Genomic DNA, 25,367 nt, shown 5'->3' on the forward strand with positions numbered 1-25,367 from the left:
TTTTCCTAAATGATGGATCAAGGCATTGTCTCATTTTGTAATTATCATAAGCAGGAATACTCTACTTTTTTTTGTTTCCCTTTCATTAAATTTAGCCGAAATGTTGTCTTTGCAGTGTATTTTTCTAAAAAGTGAAGTGTAATGATTAATCACTCCGTAAAGACATGACTTTGTTATTTGTGTAGGGTGTGGCCTGACCCACAGCCCAGAGATGCCCCTCAGTATAACTCATATGGAGTGACTGTAGCAGAAGCTGAAATTGATGTCCTGACTGGCGAGAACCAGATCAGCCAAGTGGATATCCTCTTTGATTGTGGTGAAAGGTAGGAAACAAAATTGACAGGTAGCCCCAATCTGCTGTTACAGATGAAATATTGGGGGTTTGTCACTGTCACATTCTTTTCCTTATATGAAAGGGGGTCATTCATATGAAACATTCAGTCAGATTGAACACTCATGTTGTTCTCTGAATCTGAACAGATACATTTGAGTCAGTGGATAACATAAGTGAGGTGCACAGTACTCTTTTAAACATATAAGGGAATGTTGGTAGGTTGCAACATTCTATTTCCAATGGCGAGACAAAATACCATCCATCCAAGGGTACCTTCCCTGAACCCCACTCCACCTTGCTAAAGTAACATATTGCTCTCCCAGCAAAGGGAAGCATAAATCTTTTATGTTGTCCCCACCCCCACTAGAGCTTAACCTTGAGTGCCCTACCATCCATTCTTAATTAGCACATTCGTTTAGATAATATCACCAACTTTAACACCTATGTGTTCTTTTGTTCTATTGTTGTTGACATCTTTTGATGATCTGCTTCTATCACTGCTTGTTCGTCCCTACAACCACACCAACCCCCTCCACTTCTCTCTCTCTCTCTCTGCCCCCCCCCCCCCCCCCCCCCCCCCCCCAACCACACACACACCTTAAACCAGCTTATATTTCAACTCTTTGGACTCGAACTCAAGTTCTGTCGAAGGGTCATGAGGACTCGAAACGTCAACTCTTTTCTTCTCCGCCGATGCTGCCAGACCTGCTGAGCTTTTCCAGGTAATTCTGTTTTTGAAAGGGAAGCATATCTCACTGCAACTTCTCATCTTCTCTCACAACATCAGGATTTTCCACCTTCCTCTCCTCACTAAGAACATTACGAAGCCCCCACCTGAGAACCTTGCACCCACAATAGTTCATCCTCCTCCATCTTCCTTTGCAAGCTTTGATATTCCCCACTGGCCGTTGACTGTGCCAACCGCAACCCTCTCCCCCTCTGCCACCAAAACAGGAAGCGCCAAGTGAAGTGTTTCCGATGTTCTAGCCTTATCCCCAAGCCAGGAGAGTTTCTCCATCCCTGACCACTGTCCCTTATCCTCAAAGAGTGTAATGTTTCTTCATTATTTAAAAATTGGGGTAATATACCGAAATTTAGTTGTTCTTATGGTGGTCCTTACACAAATTATGAAGCTGAGATGCTGATGTGGATTTTGCGATGTAAAGTGGAGGGCATAGGATTGGGTGTGAATCATTATTCCTCGCTTCTATTACCCTCACTTTGTCTGATGAAACTTTGCTTCAGTGGCATTTAACCATTTCAATGATAGTTCATGGAGGGTTGCTTCCTCTTTCTAGAAAAAGTTGTTTATTGGCTCAATAAGCGGATCACTTACGTAAGTTTTTGTGACGCAAATTTAAGATAATACAGCACTCAATGGTTGTGTAAACAATTCTGTGAACAGAAAAATGATTATACACATAGGACTGAAAAGATACAACAATCAATGCTGCCAGAAGAAGCTTTGTAAATCTTGTGTGTTTGTATTACAGAACTAATTCTCTCATAACCTTGGCTGCATTATCTGGAATTCATTGTGTAATATGGGCTGGCTCCTACAGCGCCTGCCTACGTGGAAAGTTATATCTGGGCAGCTGTAAGAATGTTGTTATTCCAATTTTAGCTTCTGAACGTTAGTCCTCACCCAGTAGTTAGAAAGGTCTAAAAACACCAGTAATGGAAAAACTGCACCAATGATCACTCAAAGCATTTGCAACTTAAAAAAAAGGTGGCAGACACTGCTAAAGACAATGTTGGTATTGTTGCTGCTGTACTGCTTTCTTCAAACGCCCTGGAGTAATAATCTTCATGAGCCCTGGTGTTTCCTAAATCAGCAGCATCATCTCATTAACTTTTCACTGCTGCCAGTAACAGTAATGCTGCCATCAGTGGTAGTGTTATTAAGAAAAAAACTAACTTTTCTAACACACCATTTATCCTACACCCAATTCATTACTTTTTAAAGTTACTTTCTATTGATGTTGTGATAAAAGCAAGGCATGCTGCAAGGTTCCACAAAGAGCAATGAGAAAGCTAAGTAAACTAATGATCTGTTTTAGATGGGCCACTCATCTTTCTTCTTATCTTCTGCAGCATGAACCCTGACATTGATATTGGACAAGTTGAGGGTGCGTTTGTCATGGGCATGGGATATTGGCTGCTGGAGAAGATGATCTATGACCCCAAGACTGGGGAGGTGCTGAATGCAGGGACATGGGATTACAAACCACCATTCAGCAAGGTAGGTTTTGAATTGAAGGAAACAGTATGTTTACTAAAATCTAGTCGACTGAAGACACAGTATCTTTCCCTTGGCTGTTGGAATTCTGTTTTAGCTCTCTTTACTGTTTACCGAGGTAAGAATCAACTACAGTTTATTACTTTTCTAGCAGTTTATTTCATTTGCATTTAAATACAAAGTATTTCACAGGTAGAAATTCATAGAACCTTTAAGTCAGTAACAACTCAAAACTCAGACTAGCCAATTCTCCTGCTTCAGGAGACTGAGAGGTTAACAATCCATCAACATTACAGATGGTGTTTTTTGCACTTGTGCCTTTGAACTTATTAACATGGCTGGTTTTATACCCTTCTTGCTGTTGCAAAACAAGCATCCGGTGCTTTCCCCTCTTCCTCTTTTTTCTGTCTTTAGCACCCCCCTTCCCCCCAACTGCCTAACATGGTTTAAAACCAGTTGAGATCACAGCAGCTGATGTTTACAACAGCTTCTCATAGACTACCAAGGCCTTACAGCTGTTTTATCTTTAACCTTCAAGCAGTCTGTTGAATGGTAGCCGTGTTTCCAGCATGTCACCCTTGAACAGGCAGTTCAACAGTTCCTAAGATTAAATAATACTCAGCTCCTTTCATGGGTAATTAATGCAGATTTCTAGCCAATCCTCATGAAAACTGGTATTTGGCTTTATATTGAAAAGTCCTTCATGGTCTTCAATTAAGTGATACTGATGACTTGGACAAATGTTGGAAACTTGAGAAAAATGTATACCTTGATATCCCTGTAACTGTAAAGAAATTTATGGATAGCAAGAAAGAAAAGCTTTCATGTATGTAGTACCTTTCATAACCTCAGCACAGCCAATGAAACACTGTTGTAACATGGGAAAACGATTACGGCTACAGTCTTAAAGCCCAACTGCAGTGGGTTACCCTGCTGCGGGGCCAGCAAACCATTGAAATCTCTGCGGGACTGGAAGATCCCACTGGCTTGAGAGGCTCTGCAATCTATCACCATTTTAGATAATAAGCTTCTCTTTTGTTCTTCCTGCCAAAATGGAAATTTCACATTTTCCCACATTATACTCCACTTGCCAGATCCTTGCACACTCACTTAACCTATCTATATCTTTTTGTAAGCTCCTTATGTCATCTTCATAACTTACTTTCCTACCTATCTTTGTGTCATCAGAAAATTTCGTAACCATCACATCCATCCCTTCATCCAAGTCATTTATATAAATTGTAAACAGCTGAGCTTCCAGCACTGATCCCTGTATCACACCATTTGTTACATCTTGACAACCTGAAAAAGACCCAATTATGCCTACTCTCTGCTTCCTGTTATATGGCCAACCTTCTATCCATGCCAATATGTTACCCTAATACCATGAGCTTTTATTTTCCACAATAATCCTTGATGTGGCAGTTTATCAAATGCCTTCTGGAAATCTAAGTACAGTACATCCACCCCTTCCCATTTATCCACAGCACGTTACTTCCTCAAAGAATGCCAATAAGTGGTTAAACATGACTTCCCTCTCACAAAACCATGTTGACTCTGCCATATTACCTTGAACTTATCCAAGTGCCCTGCTATAGCTTCTTTAATAATAGCTTCTAACACTTTCCCTATGACAAATGTTAAGCTAACTGGTCTGTGGATTTCCTCTTTCTCTCTCCATTTTTGAATAATGGAGTTACATTGGCTATCTTCCAATCTAATGGGACCTTCCTTGAATCTAGGGAGTTTTTGAAAATTAAAACCAATGCATCAACTATCTCACTAGCCACTTCTCTTAAGACCCTAGGATGAAGTCCGTCAGGATCCAGGCACTTGTCAGCTCACAGCTCCAACAATTTACTCAGTACCACTTCTGTGATGATTGTAATTTTTCTGGGTTCCTCCCTCCCTTCTATTTCCTAGTTTATAGCTGCTTCTGGGAGGTTACTTGTATCCTCTGTAGTGAAGACTGATGCAAAATACCTGTTCAATTCATCTTCCATTTCCGTGTTTTCCATTATCAGTTCTCCAGACTCAGTTTCTATAGGACCAATGCTCCCTTTGTTACCTTGTCTCTTTTTTAAACATTTACAGAAACTCAGAGTGCAGAAGAGGCCCTTCAGCCCATCAAGTCTGCACTGACACGTGAGAAACACCTGACCTACCTACCTAATCCCACTTACCAGCACTTGTCCCATAGCCTTGAATATTATGACGTGCCAAGTGCTCATCCAGGTACTTTTTAAAGGCTGTGAGGCAACCTGCTTCCAACACCCTCCCAGGCAGCGCATTCCAGACCGTCACCACCTTCTGAGTAAAAAGCTTTTTCCTCACATCCCCGCGAAACCTCCTGCCCCTCACCTTGAACTTCTGTCCCCTCGTGACTGACCCTTCAACTAATGGGAACAGCTGCTCCCTATCCACCCTGTCCGTGCCCCTCACTCTTACTATCTGTTTTTATATTTCTGGCTAGCTTTCTCTCATACTCTAATTTTTCCTTCCTTATTAATCTTTTAGCCATCCTTTGCTGTTCCTTATGTCCTGTCCAATTTTCTGGCCTTCCTGCTATCTTTGCACAATTAAATACTTTTTCTTTAAGTTTGATACTATCTTTAACCTTTCTAGTTAACCACTGATGGTATGTCAGTGCCTTGGACTTTTTCTTACTTGTTGGAATGCGTCTATTCCGTGTATTCTGAAATATCCCCTTAAGTGTTTGCCACTGCATCTCTATTGACCTATCCCTTAACCTAATTTGCCAATTCACTTTAGCCAGTTCTGCTTTCATGCTCTCATAATTGCCCTTACTTAAGTTTAAAAACATAGTCTCAGACCCACTCCTCTCTCCCTCAAACTGAATTAATATTCAATCATATTATGGTCACTGCTACCTAGGGGTGCCTTCACCATGATATCATTAATTAACCCCATTTCCTTGCACAATACTAAGTCTAGTATAGCCTGGTCTCTGGTTGGCTCCAGAACATGCTGTTCTAAGAAACTATCCCGAAAACATTCAATGAACTCCTTATCTAGGCTACCTTTGCCCATCTGACTTTTCCCATCTATATGTATATTAAAATCTCCCATGATCATTGCCATGCCTTTCTGACAAGCTCCCATTATTTCTTCCTTTACGCTCCATCCTACCATGTGATTACTATTAGGGGGCCTGTACACGACTCCCAAAAGTGACTTCTCGCCTTTACCATTTCTCATCTCTACCCACACCGTTTCCTGAATTAAGGTCATCCCTCTCTATTGTGTTAATACCATCATTAACTAACAGAGCCACCCTTCCACCTTTTAGCCGCTACCTGTCCTTTCTAAATGTCCTATACCCTTTAATATTCAGGTCCCAATTGGTGACCTCCTGCAGCTATGTCTCCGTAATGGCTATCAAATCACATTTATTTATTTCTATGTGTGCTCTCAGTTCATCTGTTTTGTTTCGATTGCTTCATGCATTCAGATGCAGAGCCTTTAGTTTTATCCTTTCATTCTTTTTCTAACCCCCTAGTCTCATCTGTTGATTTACTGTTGGATTTGTACTCTGTATCTATCCCTTCCTGTCACTGCCTGTTTTTCATTTCCCTTAATAATACCTTTCTCTTTTGCCTTGTCTCTACTCTTTGATTTACCACATCCTCCCAAATGTGTACCCTTGCCCTCACTACTTAGTTTAAAAACGTCTCTACTTCCTTAGTTTTGAGGACATAACTAGCAGAATAGATAATGGAGAACCAGTGGATCTGGTGTATTTGGATTTTCAGAAAGCTTTTGATAAAGTCTCATATAAGAGTTAGTGTGCAAAATTAAAGCACATTGGATTGGGCTAATATGGATTGAGAATTCGTTAGCAGACTGGAAACAGAGTAGGAATAAATAGGTTTTTTCCGAAATGGCAGGCGGTGACTAGTGGGGTACCACAAGGATCAATGCTTGGCCCCCAGCTATTCACAATACATATCAGTGATTTGGATGAGGAAACCAAATGTTGCTGACGATACAAAATTAGGTGGGAACGTGAGTGGTAAGGAGGATGTTAAGAGGCTTCAAGGTGATTTAGACAAATTGAGTGAGTGGTAAAATACATGGCAGATGCAGTATAACATGGATAAGTGTGAAGTTACCTACTTTGGTAGGAAAAACAGAATGGCAGAGTAATATTTAAATGGTGATAGTTTGGGAAATGTTGGTGTACAAAGGGACTTGGTGTCCTTGTATACCAATTGCTGAAAGCAAGCACGCAGGTGTAGCAAGCAGTTAAGAAGGCAAATGGCATGTTGGCCTTCATTACAAGAGGACTTGAATACTGGAGCAAGGATATCTTACTGCAGCAGTACAGGGCCTTGGTGAGACCACACCTGGAGCACTGTATGCAGTTTTGGTCTCCCTACCTTACAGGGGATATGCTTGCTGTAGAGGGAGTGCAGCAAAGGTTTACCAGCCTGATTCCTGGGATAGCAGGAATGTCGTATGAGGAGAAATTGGGCCGACTGGAGTTTAGAAGAATGAGAGGGGATCTCATTGAAACATATGGATGCAAGGATGATGTTTCCTCTAGCTGTGGGATCTAGAACCAGGGGCCACAATCTCAACATATGGGGTAAGCCATTTAGGACTGAGATGAGGAGAATCTTCTTCAGTCAGAGGGTGGTGAACCTGTGGAATTCTCTACCTGTGCAAGTCACTGGATATATTTAAGAAGGAAATAGACAAATTTCTAAACTCTAAAGGCATCAAGGGGTACGGGCAGCGAGCAGGAGAATGGTGTTGAGATACAGGATCAGCCATGGTCATATTGAATGGTAGAGCAGGCTCAAAGGGCCAGATAACCTACTCCTATTTTCTATGCTTCTATGTTTTTCGCAAGAACACCGGTCCCAGCACGGTTCAGGTGTCAACCGTCCCATTGGTACAGATCCCACTTTCCCCAGTAGTGGTGCCAGTGGCCCACAAACTGGAACCCACTTCTCCCTGATCTGATTTGTCCTATGCCAATTTTCATGTGGCTCAGGTAATAATACAGAGATTATGACCTTTGGTGTCCTGATTCTTAATTTGGTGCCAAGCTCCTCATACTGACTGCAGAACCTCCTTTGTCATGCCAATGTCGTTGGTGCCAACATGGATTATGATGACTGGGTCCTCTCTCTCCCACTGCAAGTCCCTTTCCAGCACTGAGCATATGTCCCTAGTCCTGGCACTGGACAGGCAATACAGCCGTCTGGACTTGCACTCTTTGTTGCAGAGAATGGTGTCAATCCCTCTGACTATACTGTCTACCACTACCACTACATTCCTTGTAACTCCCCTCACTTGAATGGCTTCCTGTACCACGGTGCCTTGGCAGTTAGCTGATCCACCCTGCAGCCCCCACTCTTATCCAAACAAGCTGAAAGAAACCTCAGAACTGTTGGACAATTGCAAGGTCTGAGGCTCCTGCACTCCTGTTCTCTGTTTCCCCTTACTTACCTCACTTCCAGTCACACCCTCCTGTCCCTGACCACTGGTCAAAGCAGAAGACTGTATCCTAAGGGTTGTGACCGCCTTCTGGAATGAGGTGTCCAGCTAATTTTCCCACTGCAGTGTCTGCAGCTCGGCTCCAGCTCAATAATTCAAACCAAAGTTCTTGCAGCCACAAACACTTACTGCATAAAAACAAAAAAACTGCGGATGCTGGAAATCCAAAACAAAAACAGAATTACCTGGAAAAACTCAGCAGGTCTGGCAGCATTGGGGGAGAAGAAAAGAGTTGACGTTTCGAGTCCTCATGACCCTTTGACAGAACTTCAATGCAATGAGTCAACTGAGGGTCACACTTTGCAGTTGGTTTTGAGTCAGGCAGAAAAGCTGCAGGGCCATTGAGGTGTCCTAGGGTCCTGTGCATAGAATGAAAAGCATGTGAAACTGGACACCAATACCACTGGAATGAGTGTGGTGAAGACTTGAACTGCAGCCAGAAAGAAAACAGCAGCTACATTGCTGAATATCCCCTTGCAGAGATTACAAATCCTCTATAAATCAGGAACATCTGTAAAAGACAGGAAATATCAGAAAGATGACCATCAAATTCCCCAAATGAAGTGGAAGGCCACAGATGTCCTCTCTGAATTTAGGCTTTTTAAACAAGGGATGGAATTATGCTTTTCAGATTTATCTGACGCAGAACCAGATAAACAATGGCTAAAAATAAAGGTAGCCATTGTAAACATGGGCCTGTCTAGCATCAACACTTTAGGCCTGTCTGAGGAGTATCAGAAAGATCCTGTTAGGCCATGGAACATGTTGGGGGATCAGCTTTGTGTAAAGGTGAACTTCAGAATACACTGTAGCTGATGGCATGCAGACAATAGCTGGAAGATTCAATTGTTCAGTTCATCAGCATGTGCTATGTAATAAGGGCATGGATTGTGATTTTTCAAAAGCTGAGCTGTCTGAGCTAAATGCAGCCACATTCAATCATTACAGGGTAATGGAGCTATTCATAACTTCAACACCAATTGAAGCCTTCCAAAAAGGCCTTTTGGAGAAAAAGAAAAGTCACAATATTGACACACTGCTAAAAGACAGCAAAAAATATAAAACTATTACGGTTGGGTGACAACAACTGCAAGCATTGGGTGCATCTACATTTGGTTCCAAAACTCTAGTGCAAGTGCAATCCAAATATTCAAACATAGAGCATAAGACACTCACTTTTGTATTCAGTATCACAAGATTCCACATGTACCTATTTGGTAAATGGTTCAATGTGCAAACTGACCACAAACCATTGGAAATGATTGAAGCAAGCCACTGATGAGTGCACCACTCAAATGACTTCTAACAGAAGTACAGGGATTCGACTTCGAAGTCCGTTACAAACCGAAAGCAAAATGGTTACTTCAGACATGTTAAGCAGGTTGCCAAATCTGAGGTAAAACTGCGGATGTTTGCTGGACCCACAAGTAGATGGTGTAGTCATTAAAGCAGAAGACGCACTCAATGTCGATCTGTTGAGTTTTGGTCAACACAAGTACAACCAGCTTCAAGGGGGAACAGCAAATGATCCACCACTGAAGGCATTATGGAGTTATTGTAGAAGCTTTGCCTGATGCAACACAAGAAGTGCCAGACACCCTGACCTATTTTTGGCCATACAGAGATGATATTTCAGAGATAGATATTTCAAGAAGCATGATTTTTAAAGGAAAGCAGGTGCTTGTACCTGAAGTTCTTTGCCAGGACATATTGTCACAGTTATGCCAGGAGCAAATGGGCATAGAACAGATGAGGCACCTGGCAAGGGAAACTGCATATTGGCCAGGGATTAACAACGATATTGAAAAGGTAGTGAGGATGTGCGAAGCATGGCAGAGTCACAAAACCACATCAACACACATAATCACTACACCCTCATGAGGTTCCACCGCACTCTTGGTCCTAAATTGCAACAGGATTATTCACTGTCCATGGTGAGGACTCTCTCCTAGTCACTGATTCTTTTTCAAAGTTCCGAATCATCAGACAATTTAAGGATACCTCAGGGTGTCTGTGGCAGACACAATGAATGCAATATTCTGTTTGTTAGGTATGCTTGAAGAGCTTTTATCAGACAGTGGGCCACAATATACAAGCAGACCTTTTAGGGACATGTGTGCCAAATGGGACATAAACTGTGAGACAGCCTTGTGGAGCAAATGGTCTGCACCATTAAGGCAGTAATTATGAAGTGCAGAGAAACTAAACACAAGCTCTGTGTTGCCATGTTATACTTGAAGGATACTTAGGTGCAAGCACCAGCTTTCCTTTAGACATGGGCTTACTGTCACCAGTGGAAATCATATTTGGGAGGCAGGTTAAGACACCCTTGCCGAGCCGTCACCTGTATGGTTTCTCAGGAATTCAAGAGAAACTTCTCAAAGCAAGGGAGAATGAAGAAGGCACACTGCTGACATGCCGGTGGTGAACTGCCTAGTCTGAACATAGGACAAAAGGCTCCAGTCGTACATCACATCCAGGGAATGGAAATATCTAAAATGTGCAGTGAGCCTAGATCCTGTGGGGTTACAACATTGAATGGAGTGACATTAGGAGAGGCAGAAGCCAGCTAAAGAAATTGTCCAACTGTATAACATCCAGCAGTCCAATTGTGTCTAGAACACCTCTCAAGATGAACCTGGAAAGAGAAATTGTGGAAGGACACTATGAAAGGAATCAGCACTCTGATTATACACAGGATGTCAATGCACCTACAAGTCAAGAACACTGAAGTAATGAGTCTAGATCTCAGGAAGGTTATACTGTTATAAGACCCAGGAGGATCAGTAAGTCACCTGCATGTTATATAGACTGTTAAATCCTTAAATGATGAAAGGATATCTATCTTTTGTATAAATTGTGTTTGCAACCACCTTGATATGTATTATGTATGATTGCTCTTAATGTATGCAGTGTTATCTTTGGATTTAAAAAAAGTTACAATATCACTTTAAGAGAATATTGAAATGATGTACACCTGTCATCGAGGAACCAGGACAACAGCATGTGACTAGCAAGCTTGTGTTGCTGTTAGTGTTGATGGTGGTTGTTGTGTGTGTGAATCCATAGGGTAAACCTGTTTTTTGAGCCCTTCTGTAATGTGCATATGTATTAGTTCTAGTCTTCAAATAAATAGAATCTACTTAAAATTTACCAGTCCTGTGTGTATGGTTGGTGAGTTTGCGTGAAGAAGCCAGAGATGTAACATGTATTACATTTGGGTGGATAAGTTAAATTTAGACAGCGCAAGATTCTGAGAGAATGCCAGCCTCACAATAAATGATGCAAAGACAAATAACAAATGCCTGAATTTTTGCACAGACAGAGAGGCTCTCTGCCTTTGCGAAAATGGCTGCAGAGGCCCGGATCCGGGAGTCCCGCCCCCAAACCTGGCCTCCACCATTTTTGCTGGGGGTTCGGGGGAACGAGGGTGAGTTTAAAATTGCAAGTTCATGTTTCACAGAGGCAACTGCACATGTCAAAGTGCAGCTGCCTTCAGACTGATCTGACTTTGGAATGTGAGATGTCCGTAACATGACTTGTGCATTTTTTAGACTTGGTGGAGGAAGTCTAAAGTTAACAAAGTTATTTGGAGAGGTAGGGTACCCTTTTGGATATGGTCCCAGGACACCTTTGGGGGAGGCAGGTGCCCTTTGGGAGAGAGAAGGCACCCTTTGGGAGAGGCAAGGTGCCCTTTGGGATTAATAAAATTAGACATGAATGTGTGTAAAAAGTGGATAAACTCATTGGAACTGTCAACTTTCAAGGGATTTAAATATCCTGCTTTTGAAATATTGAAAAAACTTGCTTGCTATTTCATCCTGTGTATTAAAATAAGCCTGAGGGTTAGTATTACAGGATTAATGCTTCATGACTAATTTCACAACCTATCATTATGTGGGATGTCTGTCAGTTCATAGGTTGATTGACAGCTCCAAGTGCTTATAAAGTCTTTGAAATGGAACTATGAATACAAATGTTTCTTGTTATGAGCGATTAAATAGTTGAAGTTAAATTGAGTGAATGGGTTTTTATCAATGGAAGTGTTTTTTCTTAAAAAGAGTGAATTCATAGACACTTAAGACATGAGCCCTGAGGTCTGCCCATACGAACAGGAGTAAACCATTCAGCCCCTCAAACCTACTCCGCCATTAAACTAGATTGTGGCTGCTCGTCAACCTCAACACCATTTTCCCTCACTATCCCCATATCCCTTGAAATCTATCGATTTCTGTCTTGAACATACTCAGTGACTGAGCTTCCACAGCCCTCTGGGGTGGAGAATTCCAAAGATTCAGCACCCTTTGAGTGAAGAAATTCCTCCTCATCTCAACCTTAAATGGCTTTCCCCTTATTTTGAGACTGTGTCTACTGGTTCTAGACCCCTGGACACTAAGTGAGTTGGCATGGAGAATATAAGGACAAAGGGTGGTGAGTGGGGAGCATGGGTTGGCATGAGCTGGCACTGTTGGCATTGGGTCTATGAAGAGCCCTGGGAGGTGAGTGGAGAGGCATAGGTTGGCATGGAGGATATGAGGGGCCATAGGGGCTGGATGGAGGGGCATAGGTTGGCATGTATTGGGCATGGAGTGTGTGTGTGTTGGGTGGGTGTTGGGGGCTGGAAGGCTTTTTTTTGTATTCATGTGGTTGGCATTAGAGAAAAGGGAACAAATGAATAAACTTGCCACTTTCATGTAATTTCCATTTTAAGCATAGCACCTAACTGTGGATATGAGTTTTATGTTGTTATTATGATTGAGCATAAAGGACAGAAAATTACCACCTCATTTGGGGTTATGTTGTAGGTGCTATAAACAGTCTCAGTGCCCACAGATGTGGAAAGAGAAAGCCAGCTAGCATTCCCAATCTTGATCACTCATCTACTGTTTTCACCGAGTTCATTTACCAGTAAAACAGGGTTGAGCTCTCTGCCCAGTTTATGTGCCTTTGTTCCCCTCTGAGTTTCAATGGCCTATCAGCATTCACAGACTAGGTTCACATATAAAGAATGTTCACTTGGACTTGTAGGGGAGAAAAAATGAACTAAAAATCCATTCCCTCCCTGCCTTAACTTTCCTAAATTGACTGCTTTCCTTTTTGCTGAAATATATTCAGTAAGTAGGTTAGAACTGAAAAAGGTTACTGTATTTGCTGGAATGAAGATAATGGGTATACCAGAAGCAGAAAACATAGGATGCACTTTGATTGGTACATTTGAGGACCAGATAAGACATATCAAAAGCATCAGAAACTGTGGAATATAAATGTTATTGTAGCTGTCAATAAGATCATCTTGGTTGTGTTTTGTCTATCAGAGTATACCTATCAACTTTAACATCGAGCTACTAAAGAATGCACCCAACCCAATGGGTGTGCTTCGCTCCAAGGCCTCTGGAGAACCTCCCCAGTGCATGTCCTGTGCAACTTTATTTGCTGTGAAACGTGCCATTGAGGCAGCACGTCAGGATGTTGGGCAGGACACCTATTTTCCATTAAGTGAGTATGATTAATGGGTTGCGTTTACATGGCACAGCATAGAACTTCTGAGCAGTGTTATTTTAATCCAAACATTAACTCATTCATTGAACCAGGTTAACATCAGTGTTAAAGATCAACTGGAAAATCTAGGTTTGTGTAACTATTGTAATAAATACGTTTGACTAAATCATCCCCAACTTTACAATGCAAGTTACCAAATCAAAGAATGCTGTGCACTGCATGTGTTGTTCATGGATATTCTACAAAACATAATTGGATTAGTGTGCACTTGATTGAGCCACATCACTGACAAACACTATTATTGTTGAAACAACTACATACGTTTTCAACATCTATCTACTGCAATCTTATAAGTTAAAATCACCTAATTCTTTAGATTCATAATTCATAAGAAACATCCAAAAGAGAACCATGTGTGTTTCTGTATCCTGTGCCAAAACTTGATCCAAGTCAAGAGGTATAAGACTTTGATGGAATCATGGCATTCTGTTGATGTCTTGCGCTAAGACAACAAAACTCAAGCAGATTTGAGTGCAATCAGAAGCTGGGATTTAGTTAATTGCTTAGTATTTCTGTCGTAATGCTGACATATTTTTCTGATTTGAGCTAAAGAAAGAAAGACTTGCATTTATATAGCATATTTGATTACGACAAAGGAATTCCTAGCCAAGAAATTGCTTTTGAATTGTAGTCACTGTTGTAATGTAAGAAATAGGGAGGTGGTGGCATAGTGGTATTGTCACTGGAGACCCAGGGTGAGGCCCTGGAGACCCTGGTTCAAATCCCCACCATGAATTTAAATTTAAAATTTGAATTCAGTAAAAGCCTATTGATGATCATGAAACCATTGTCATAAAAAACCATCTGGTACACTAACTCTGCCACCTTGCCTCCATGTGACTCCAGGCCCACAGACTCTTAAATACCCTCTGAAATGGCCTAGCAAGCCAGTCAGTTATTTCAAACCGCTACAAAGTCTAAAAGGAATGAAACTGGACAGACTACTGGAAACGACATAGACAAACTCAGCTCAATCGATGATGCAAATTCCTCCTTACTAACATCTGGGGACTAGTGGCAAAATTGGGAGAACTGACTCTCAGACTAGTCAAGCAACAACCTGACATAGTCATACTATCAGAATCATACGTTACAATGTCCCAGACACCACGATCAACATACTAGGGCATGTCCCATCTCACCGGCAGGACAGGCCCAGCAGAGATGGCAGCACAGTGGTACACAGTTGGGAGGGTGTTGCCCTGAAAGTCCTCAACTTTGACTGTGGACCCTTTGCATAAATTAATATAAAAAAGGCAGCAATGTGAGCACAGCAAGCTCCCACAAACAGCAATGTAATAATCACCAGATAATCTGCATTTTTGAGTTATTCATTTAGGGAGAAAAGGTATTGCCTTAAAAGGTATTTCTTGATATATTTGTGAGTGGTAATGCAGTCTTATGACATCAGGTCAGACATGGTCAAGGAAATCTCCTGCTGATTACCACAAAACGCCCACCCTCAGCTGATGAATCAGTACTACTCCATGTTGAACACCACTTAGAGGGAGCACTGAGGGTGGCAAAGGTGCAGAATGTAATCTGGGTGGGGGATTTCAATGTCCGTCACTAAGAGTGGCTCGGTAGCATTGCTGCAGACCGAACTGGCTGAGTCCTAGAGGACATAGTTGCTAAACTCTGTCTACGGCAGATGGTGAGGGAACCAACAAGAGAGAAAAACATACTTAATCTCATCCTCACCTACCTGCCTGCTGCATATGCAACTGTCTGTGACAGTATCAGTTGGAGTGACCATTGCTCAGTCCTTGTGAAGATGAAATCTTGTCTTCACATTGAGGATACCCTCCACTACCACCATGTTAAATGGGATAGATTTCAGACAGATCTAGCAACTCAAGACTGGGCATCCGTGAGGCACCATGGGCCATCATCAGCAGCAGAATTGTACTTAACAAAATCTGTAATCTAATGGCCCTACAAACCCCCCACTCTGGCATTACCATCAAGCCAGGGGATCAACCCTGGTTCAATGAAGAGTACAGGAGGGCATGCCACGAGCAGCACCAGGCATACTTAAAAATGAGGTGTCAACCTGGTGAAGCTACAACACCAAACAGCATAAGCAGCAAGTGATAAACAGAGCTAAGCAATTCCATAACCAACAGATCAGATCTAAGCTCTGCAGTCCTGCCACATCCAGCTGTGAATGGTGGTGAACAATTAAACAACTCACTGGAGGAGGCAGCTCCATGAATATCCCCATTCTCAATGATGGGGGAGCACATCAATGCAAAAGATAAGGCTGAAGCATTCACAACAATCTTCAGCTAGAAATGCAGAGTGGATGATCCATCTCGATCTACTCTGGAAGTCCCCAGCATCACAGATGTAAGTCTTCAGCCAATTTGATTCACTCCATGTGATATCAAGAAATGGCTGAAGGCACTGGATACTGCAAAGGCTATGAGCCATGACAATATTCCAGCAATAATTCTGAAAGCTTGTGCTCTAGAAGTTGTCACACCCCTAGCCAAGCTGTTCCGGTACAGCTACAACATTGGCATCTATCTGATAATGTGGAAAATTGCCCAGGTATGTCCTGTACACAAAAAGCAGGACAAATCCAACCCGGCAACTACCGCCCCATCAGTCCACCCTCGATCATCAGGAAAATAATGGAAGGGGTCATTAACAGTGCTATCAAGCAGCACTTGCTTAATAAAAACCTGCTCACTGACGCTCAGTTTGGGTTCCGCCAGGGCCACTCAGCTCCTGACCTCATTATAGCCTTGATTCAAACATGGACAAAAGAACTCCAGAGGTAAGGTGAGAATGACTGCCCTTGACATCAAGGCAGCATTTGACCAAGTGTGGCATCAAGGATCCCTAGCAAAACGAGTCAATGGGAATCGGGGAAACTCTCTGCTGGTTAGAGTCATACCTAGCACAAAGTAAGATGGTTGTTGTTGTTGTTGGAGATCAGTCATCTCAGTTCGAGGATATCACTGCAAGAATTCCTCATGATAGTGTCCTCGGCCCAACCATCTTCAGCTGCTTCATCAATGAACTTCCTTCCGTCAAAAGGTCAGAAGTGGGGACGCTTGCTGATGATTGCACAATAATCAACATCATTTGCGGCGACTCGCATACTGAAGCAGTCCAAGTCCAAGTGCAACTAGTCCTGGATCCAGGCTTGGGCTGACAAGTAGCAAGTAGCCACACAAGTATCAGGCAATGACCATCTCCAACAAGACAGAATCTAACCATCTCCCCTTGACATTCAGTAGCATTACTATCACTGAATCCCCCACTATCAACATCCTGGGGGTCACCACCGACCAGAAATTAAACTGGACCAGCCATATAAATACTGTGGCTACAAGAGCAGGTCAGAGGCTAGGAATTGTGTGACGAGAAACTCACCTCCTGATTCCCAAAAGCCTGTCTACCATCTACAAGGCACAAGTCAGGAGTGTGATTGAATACTCTCCACTTGCCTGGATGAGTGCAGTTCCAACAAAATTCAAGAAGCTTGACACTATCCAGGACAAAGCAGCCTGCTCAATTGGCACCCCATCCACAAACATTCATTCCCTCCACCACTGACCCACAGTGGCAGCATCTACCAGATGCACTGCAGGAACTCACCAAGCTACCTTGGACAGCACCCTTCAAATCCACGATCGCTACCATCTAGCAGGATAAGGGCAGCAGACAGGTGGGAACACCACCACCTGCAAGTTCCGCTCCAAGCCCCACTCCATTCTGACTTGGAAATAAATTCCTGTTCCTTCACTGTCGCTGGGTCAAAATCCTGGAGCTTCTTCCCTAACAGCACTGTGGGTGTACCTGCACCACATGGACTGCAGCAGTTCAAGAAGTCAACTCACCACCACCTTCTCAAGGGCAATTAGGGATGGGCAATAAATGCTGGCCCAGCCAGCGAAGCCCACATCACATAAATGAATATAAAAAAAAAGGCAGCAATGTGAGCACAGCAAGCTCCCACAAACAGCAATGTAATAATCACCAGACAATCTGTTTTTGGGTTATTGATTTAGGGAGAAAAGGTATTGCTTTAAAAGGTATTTCTTGATATATTTGAGAGTGGTAATTTGGTAAAGGTTGATTAATACAACTGAAAATTAATTTCTCACCAAAAATAAGCATTTTTTTAAATCCACCAATTTGTGAGTAATCTTATTTTAAGTGATTCTAAGTTACTAAAAATGACTTTTAAAAAACGCAACACTGTTTACCAGTTAGATTGCAGCATAGTAGTCAGTTTCTTAGTCATTTTCTTTTTGAAATTCATTCAAAACCTTTCAAAACTTATTCGCGTCGTTGCACCCAAAGGAGCCTGCACGAAAGCCTGCTAAAGAGAACAATTAGCAGATACTCCCAATGCTGAATAATTCACATTTGTGGTGTGGCCAGTTTTGTGGGCAGGACCTGTTTCTAGCGCAATTTTGTTTTTTAAAACTAGAGAAACTTGTGTTTGCATTGAACACAATTTGTGCTTAAAAATGTTGTCATCTTTTGTGCTGATTACACCAATATTTGGCAAATTGTGACGAGGAGACCAATGCAATCGAGCCAAAATCAAGACGAGTACAAGCTATGGCTCTACTAAGGCCTTGTAGAAGCTCATATTGTAATTATTGTATATATTTATTGTTTCTTGAAATGTGGGCATCACTGACAAGGCCAGCATTGTTGCCCATCCCTAATTGGGCAGTTAAGAGTCAACCACATTGCTGTGGGTCTGGAATCACATAGATTTCCTTTCCTAAAGGGCATTTATATGACAATTGATGATCGTTTCATCGTGACCATTACTGAGTAGCTTTTAGTTCCGGATTTATTCATTGAATTTAAACTCCACCATGTGCCTGGTTGGATTTGAATCCTTGTCCCCAGGACATTAGAATGGGCCTCTGGATTATTAGTCCAGTGACATTACTACTATACCACCGTCTACCCTTATATAACTGCTGCAGTTATCTACCCTGTTCACTCTTCCCTAATGTGACCTGGTGACATTGGTTGTGGAACTTCGATGCTTTGTTGCCTGAGTTTCTCTACTGTTTTATCATTTTCAGTAGGGTACATGGAATTACCAAGAGCCAAATCCATCATTTATTCACGTTGAAGGATACCTGCCATACACAAGCCCAATATATCGAGATCAGCCTCTACCCAATTTATTTCACCTACATTTCTAACTCCTGAACACATCTTTGTGGCATTAGCAAATTTGAGTTACTTCTGAAATGGAAGCCAGCAGAAGCAGTTTTTATTTTAAAATGGCTAAAGAATTGAGCCCAGGCACATTTGCTAAAATCATTAGCAGGTAATATGGTGAAAACCATGCTGCAATATGGGATTTAGGAGTACATGTGTAGGAACAGCCAAATAAAGAACCATCATAGATTTAGACATAGAAGATCTGTTTGAAAATACTCCTGCAGTTGCAATACATCAGGTAGTTCAAGGAATCATTGTACTGTTTATTTGAAAGTTCAGAAAGATTATGGAAAAATCCCATTTGAAGAAACTAGATGAGAAATTAGGTTTAAAAAGTAAACAAACAGGGCCCATGTGACTGATCAATATTTGCATGCTTGTTGTTTCTAGTGATCTTTGTATTGAAACTACTGTGGACTTAAATTTTTCAGATGTCAAAATAGGGAGAACAATGGAGATGTCAAAACAGTTAATGATTCCAAGAAAGATTTAGAACAGTTATGCAATTGACCAGATGAATTAATTTATTACTGACAAATGCAACATGTTGCATCTTGGGTGTTAAAACATAAAATGCATAAACACGGTAAATGGATTATCATTGGACCAGACGGACTCCTTTTTTTTACTGTCTGTAAATATTTTTATGTGTGAGGTTAGTGTTTTCTTATCCTCCAATTGGTTTGTACCAATTTAAGTAACTTCCAACAGCAAACTTATGTGTATCATACTCATAAATATTACAGATGAAGTAAAAAACAATAGAGTTACTATCTGTATTACAGTCTCTTTCATAGCAGGCCTATAATATAATATGTAACATAACTGTTTTACCTTGGCTGCATAGTTGACTTGCAAATGGTTCAGATGGTGTCTCTCATGGCATTTCTCATCTGAACAGCTTTTGCTGTTATTTTTAAAAGCAGAAAGCAAACACAGCAGATAGCCTTACCAATGTGACCTGTGACAATTCCAACTTCCTTTTCCAAGTAAGGTGGTGTGTTGACTGCCGTGTTAGTCTGGCAAACATCATGTGTTGTGGCTTTTCACACCCTGAGAGTTTCAGACAGCCGAGGCCTTTGTGTTTGGGATGAAGAGCCATCACTATACAATGAAAGGTCGATGGGATCCATTTCATGTTCTTCCAGCGTCCACTGAGTTTTGATGTCTCTATTGTCCATCATCCTTTCTGTTGATGGTACATCCATAACAAAGGAATGTGTGAATTTCACAAGTGGCTGAGATTGTCCATGGGGAGAATTTTCTCCCCATCAAGCGGGCTGAGTGGGACTGGACGTGGGCGGGCGCGTAGCCAAACGCCGCCCGCGATCAGCTGCACACTGCCATTTTACATGGGCAGGCCAATTAAGGCCCGCCCAGTATGACACACACCCAGAAGCGCTGAGTGTTCCCTGTGTGGGCGGAGGGAGGAGGGAGAGTCGGGGCAGCATGAAGCTGCCTCAGGGAGATTACTTTGCTTATGAAAAATTGAAATAAAGAAAAAAAAAATTTTCAGACGTCCCCTCATGTGACAGTGTCACATGAGCTTATACATGTAATAAAAATTCTTATTAAAATTCATTGACATTTATAAACCCTTCATGAAACCTCATCCTGCCTGTGGATGAGGTTCCATGAAAAATGTGAAGGCCGCCTGGGCTTTTCACCTGCCCGCCAACCTTAAGGTTGGATGGGCAGCACTGTTAATTATTTCAATTGCTATTTAACTGGCCTTAATAAGCCTTTGACAGTTCAGCGGGCGCGCAGCCGACTCCGGTGCATGCCTGCCGACCTGAAGATTGGAATGACGTGCAGTGATGTTGGGATGCACGCCTGACATTACTGCGCATCATTTTATACGTCGGCAAGCGGGGCCTGCCTCCACACATCAACCAGAAGATTCAGGCCCATATGTAATTAGGTATTTGATTGAGTTTCAGGACTGTCTGGAGCTGCTTATTGTCAAGTAATGTGATATGCTACAGCCAGCTTTTGGTGTTCATTTTTAAAAATATAGCTTTAAAATTTGTAATATCTTCAAGCCTGTACTGAGCATGACATAGTACTGCAGTTTTTTTTTGTCTGGATTCCAGTGTGATTGGAGTTTTAATCGATTTCCATAAGACCATGAGACATAGGAGCAGAAGTAGGCCATTTGGCCCATCAAGTTCGCACTGCTATTCAGTGAGATCATGGCTGATCTGATATCCTCAACTCCACTTTCCTGCTTTTTCCCATAACCCTTGATTCCCTTATTGATTAAAAATCTATCTATCTCAGCCTTGAATATACTTAACAACCCAGCTTCTACAGCTAAAAACAAAAAATTGCGGATGCTGGAAATCCAAAACAAGAACAGAATTACCTGGAAAAACTCAGCAGGTCTGGCAGCATCGGCGGAGAAGAAAAGAGTTGACGTTTCGAAACCTCATGACCCTTCAACAGAACTGGGTGAATCCAAGGAGAGGGGTGAAATATAAGCTGGTTCAAGGTGGGGGGAGGGGGGGGTGGGGGGGGTGGGTGTGGGGGGGTGTTGGGTGGGGGAGGGGGAGGGGGTTGGGTGGGGGGAGAGAAGTGGAGGGGGGTGGTGTGGTTGTAGGGACAAGCAAGCAGTGATAGGAGCAGATAATATCACCAACTTCAATACCTCTGTGTTCTTTTGTCTGTGACATCTTTTGATTATCTGCTCCTATCATTGCTTGCTTGTCCCTACAACCACACCACCCCCCTCCACTTCTCTCCCCCCACCCAAGCCCACCACCCCCCCCTTAAACCAGCTTATATTTCACCCCTCTCCTTGGATTCACCCAGTTCTGTTGAAGGGTCATGAGGACTCGAAACGTCAACTCTTCTCCGCCGATGCTGCCAGACCTGCTGAGTTTTTCCAGGTAATTCTGTTTTTGTTTCAGCTTCTACAGCCATCAGCAGTAAAGAGCTCCGCAGATTCACTACCCTTTGAGAGTATAAATTCCTCCTCATCTCTGTTTTAAATGGGCAATGCCCTACTCTGAGATTATGCCCTCTAGTCCTAGACTCTCCCACAAGGGGAAACAACCTCTCAGCATCTACCCTGTCAAGCCCCCTAAGAATCTTATATGTTTCAATAACGTCGCCTCTCATTCTTCTAAATTCCATTGAGTACAGGCCCAACCTACTCAACCTCTCCTCATAAGAAAATCACTCTATACCCGGGATCAACCTAGTGAACCTTCTCTGGACTGCCTCCATTGCCAGTATATCTTTCCTTAGATAAGGGAACCAAAACTGTTCACAGTATACTAGGTGTGGTCTAACTAGTGCCTTGTATAGTTTTAGCAAGACTTCCCTATTTTTATACTCTATTCCCTTTGAAATAAAGGCCAACATTCCATTTGCCTTCCCTATTACCTGCTGAACAAATGCTAGCTTTTTTGTGATTCATGAGGACCCCTAAGTCCATCTGTGCTGCAGCTCTCTGCAGTCTTTCTCCATTTAAATAATACTCAGCTCCTCTAATCTTCCTACCAAAGGACATAACCTCTCATTTTCCCATATTATATTCCATCGGCCAAGTTTTTGTCCACTCACGTAACCTGTCTGTATCCCTCTGTTGACTCTGTGTCATCCTCACCACTTGCCTTCCCACCTATTTTTGTGTCATCTGCAAACTTGGCGATAGTACATTCACTTCCCTCATTAAAGTCATTAATATATATTGTAAATAATTGTGGCCCCAGCGTTGATCTCTGTGGCTCTCCACTGGTTACAGGTTGCCATCCTGAAACTGCCTCCCTTATCCCAACTCTGTGTCTTCTATTAATTAGCCAATAATTCCTGAATAATTCAAATAGTTAAAGGTAAAATATTGAAAATCTGTTTTAAGGGAAAAAATAAAATTAACTTTTTTAATCTGATCCTCATTTGACTCCAGCTGACTTGAAGATTTTTACAGTGATTTTTGCAAATTTTTGGAACCAGAATGAGCTCCGTTTATTATTGGTTTAGACAAGCGCATAACTTGAAATTGCGTTGGAACAAAACTGGAAGTTAATTTTGAATGTATACACACTCCTCACTGTGTGGTACACAGTGTTGTTTGAACACATTCCAGTATACGATTCTATAAAACACCAGGGTATTTTCGTTAATTCCAAAGAATGGTAAATGTTATAAATGTGGCAGTAGGAATTTAGCAAGTATTAATGGCCTTTGTTAACCTCACACCATGTAGGAAAAAATCTTCAATTCAATGTAATTACACCAAAGGGTGGCTTTAGGAGTAAATTCCAATGTTTGTCAACATACTTATTGTTCTGACATTTCTCCATAGGTGGACCAGCAACAGTCAGTGTAATCCAGACAAGCTGCCTTGTGGACTACAGAAACTTTTCAATCTGAAAGCCCGTCACCAATTTGTGCTGTCATACTGTGCAAAGCTAATAACCTTCTCCCTTTGAGATAGTTTTGCCTTTAACTGTATTTCACAAATCTATACTATTGTCAGCTATACATCCAGAGAGCATGTTACTTTAATGTTTACTCCTACGCTGATAGTCTATTTACCTCTCACACAAACCTGCAGCATAAACACAATATGGGATAGTTTGTCATTTTTCCAAAGTTTCTGCAAATATTCTGCTCAAGTCATGGCAGATGAACAGGAGACTCCCTGTGGAACTATTAGTTTAAAAAGGCCAATCCATTTAACAAGGTTCAATATCAACCTGTAAACTCGAAATTGATAGTTAATACAAACAGTTCTTCATTTTGATTGGTGTATTTTATTTTTTAAAAAAGGAACTTGCTAATTCTAAACATACCAATTAGCATGATCGTTCCATGCTGCTTAATCACATGATGGGGGTAGGATACTAAGAGTAAGGCATCAACTAGTTTTCTTTAGTTTGAATGAATTATGTCTCCTGCAATCTAGCCAACCATAAGGCTTACAGCTCACCATGCCTGTGTCAGCTGTTTGCTAGACCAGTCCAAAATGAATCCCTTTGCCCTCTTCTCCCCTAGAGCTATATCACCACCTGCTTCAAATATTTATCTATTTTTCCCTGCGAGCTGCAATTGTCTGCCTCAGCTTTCCCTGAGGAAAAGAATTACATCCTCCAACAACTTCCTGCAAAAGAAATTTCTCCTAACCCCTCCCTTTATTCGCTCAATGCCCAATGTAATTTATAATGCTGCTCAGCTATAAGATGTTCCTCTATACAATCTATCAAAGTTTTTAAATTAAAAATCATGCATAATTCTCCTTGGCTATCTCTAGTCCGGTGAAATAGTCCTAATATCTCAAATTTTTCCTAGTAATAAAAAAATCTTGCTCCTGGAATAATTCTGTTAAACCTGTACCTTAGACTCTCAATGGACTTAGTTTTCAATAATACGACAACCAATTGTGGCCTAACCATTGTCTTATGGAAATAACCATTGCCTGTGCAACCACTTAAGTTTCAACAAATCTGCAGGGTTCAACAAGATTTGATTAACAAATTGTTTGGCATTGTTAAGCAACTAAGCATGATCTGTCTGTACATTGAATATTTTGATGCAAAGCATATAATCCTATAATAATAATGTTTTTATTCTACCTTGGTACCCACCCTATAATTTCCCATGATATATTACTTCTTAACTCTGAATGTTATTCCATTATAAAGTATACCCTCCTGACCCCACCAGAAATCTGTTAATTTGTTTTCAAATACTGCAGTCAGTTGTAAAACTTCATTTAATGGATAATAAACCGCAGTTAGCATTGGCTTGTCAAAGAATTTAGGGTTTCCAAACCAATGGCAAATTCTACTAAACAATGCCTTGTACCCAACAAGTGGAACTGGCTCTTATAAGAGTGTGTGTGGGGACACTACACTACAGGATAGTTTGGTTATTTTCACTTTCACTACTTGATATGAAAATGGAACAACTGAAATAAAACCAAATCATACAACACATAGCAAACTGGAATAAACAGAATATTTCTGAATAACCATATCTCTTAAGAGAAAAGATCTCAAAGGCCAAAACAACAATGGGACGGAAGAGAACATTTGGGTGCATTAGATTTACATATAAATGGATTAATTAAATCATAAAAACAAAAAACTGCCGATGCTGGAAATCCAGAACAAAAACAGAATTACCTGGAAAAACTCAGCAGGTCTGGCAGCATCGGCGGAGAATAAAAGAGTTGACGTTTCAAGTCCTCATGATCCTTCAACAGAAGTAGGTGAATCCCAGGAAGGGTTGAAATATAAGCTGGTTTAAGGTGGTGGTGGTGGGGGGTGGGTGGGGAGAAGTGGAGGAGGGTGGTGGTGGTGTAGGGACAAACAAGCAGTGATAGAAGCAGATCATCAAACGATGTTACAGACAGCAGAACAAAAGAACACATAGGTGTCGAAGTCGGTGATATTATCTAAACGAATGTGCTAATTAAGAATGGATAGTAGGGCACTCAAGGTATAGCTCTAGTGGGGGTGGGGGGAGCATAAAAGATTTAAAAATATTTAAAAA

At 41.6% G+C, this 25,367-nt stretch overlaps 1 protein-coding gene across 4 annotated transcripts in view; it reads left to right on the forward strand.

Moving 5' to 3' along the window:
- LOC121277294 (xanthine dehydrogenase-like) overlaps positions 1–24,615 on the forward strand; it is a 232,519-nt gene extending 207,904 nt beyond the window's left edge. For all 4 annotated transcript variants that reach the window (XM_041186576.1, XM_041186574.1, XM_041186575.1 and 1 more), the window contains 4 exons: positions 186–323; positions 2,429–2,576; positions 13,415–13,595; positions 23,176–24,615. In XM_041186576.1, coding sequence (XP_041042510.1) covers positions 186–323; positions 2,429–2,576; positions 13,415–13,595; positions 23,176–23,243 — 535 coding nt within the window. In that variant the 3' untranslated portion in view covers positions 23,244–24,615. The remainder of the gene's footprint in view (positions 1–185; positions 324–2,428; positions 2,577–13,414; positions 13,596–23,175) is intronic.
- Positions 24,616–25,367: the final 752 nt, after the last annotated feature.

Source organism: Carcharodon carcharias, chromosome 4 (assembly GCF_017639515.1).
Source record: "Carcharodon carcharias isolate sCarCar2 chromosome 4, sCarCar2.pri, whole genome shotgun sequence".
Lineage (NCBI taxonomy): Eukaryota > Metazoa > Chordata > Chondrichthyes > Lamniformes > Lamnidae > Carcharodon > Carcharodon carcharias.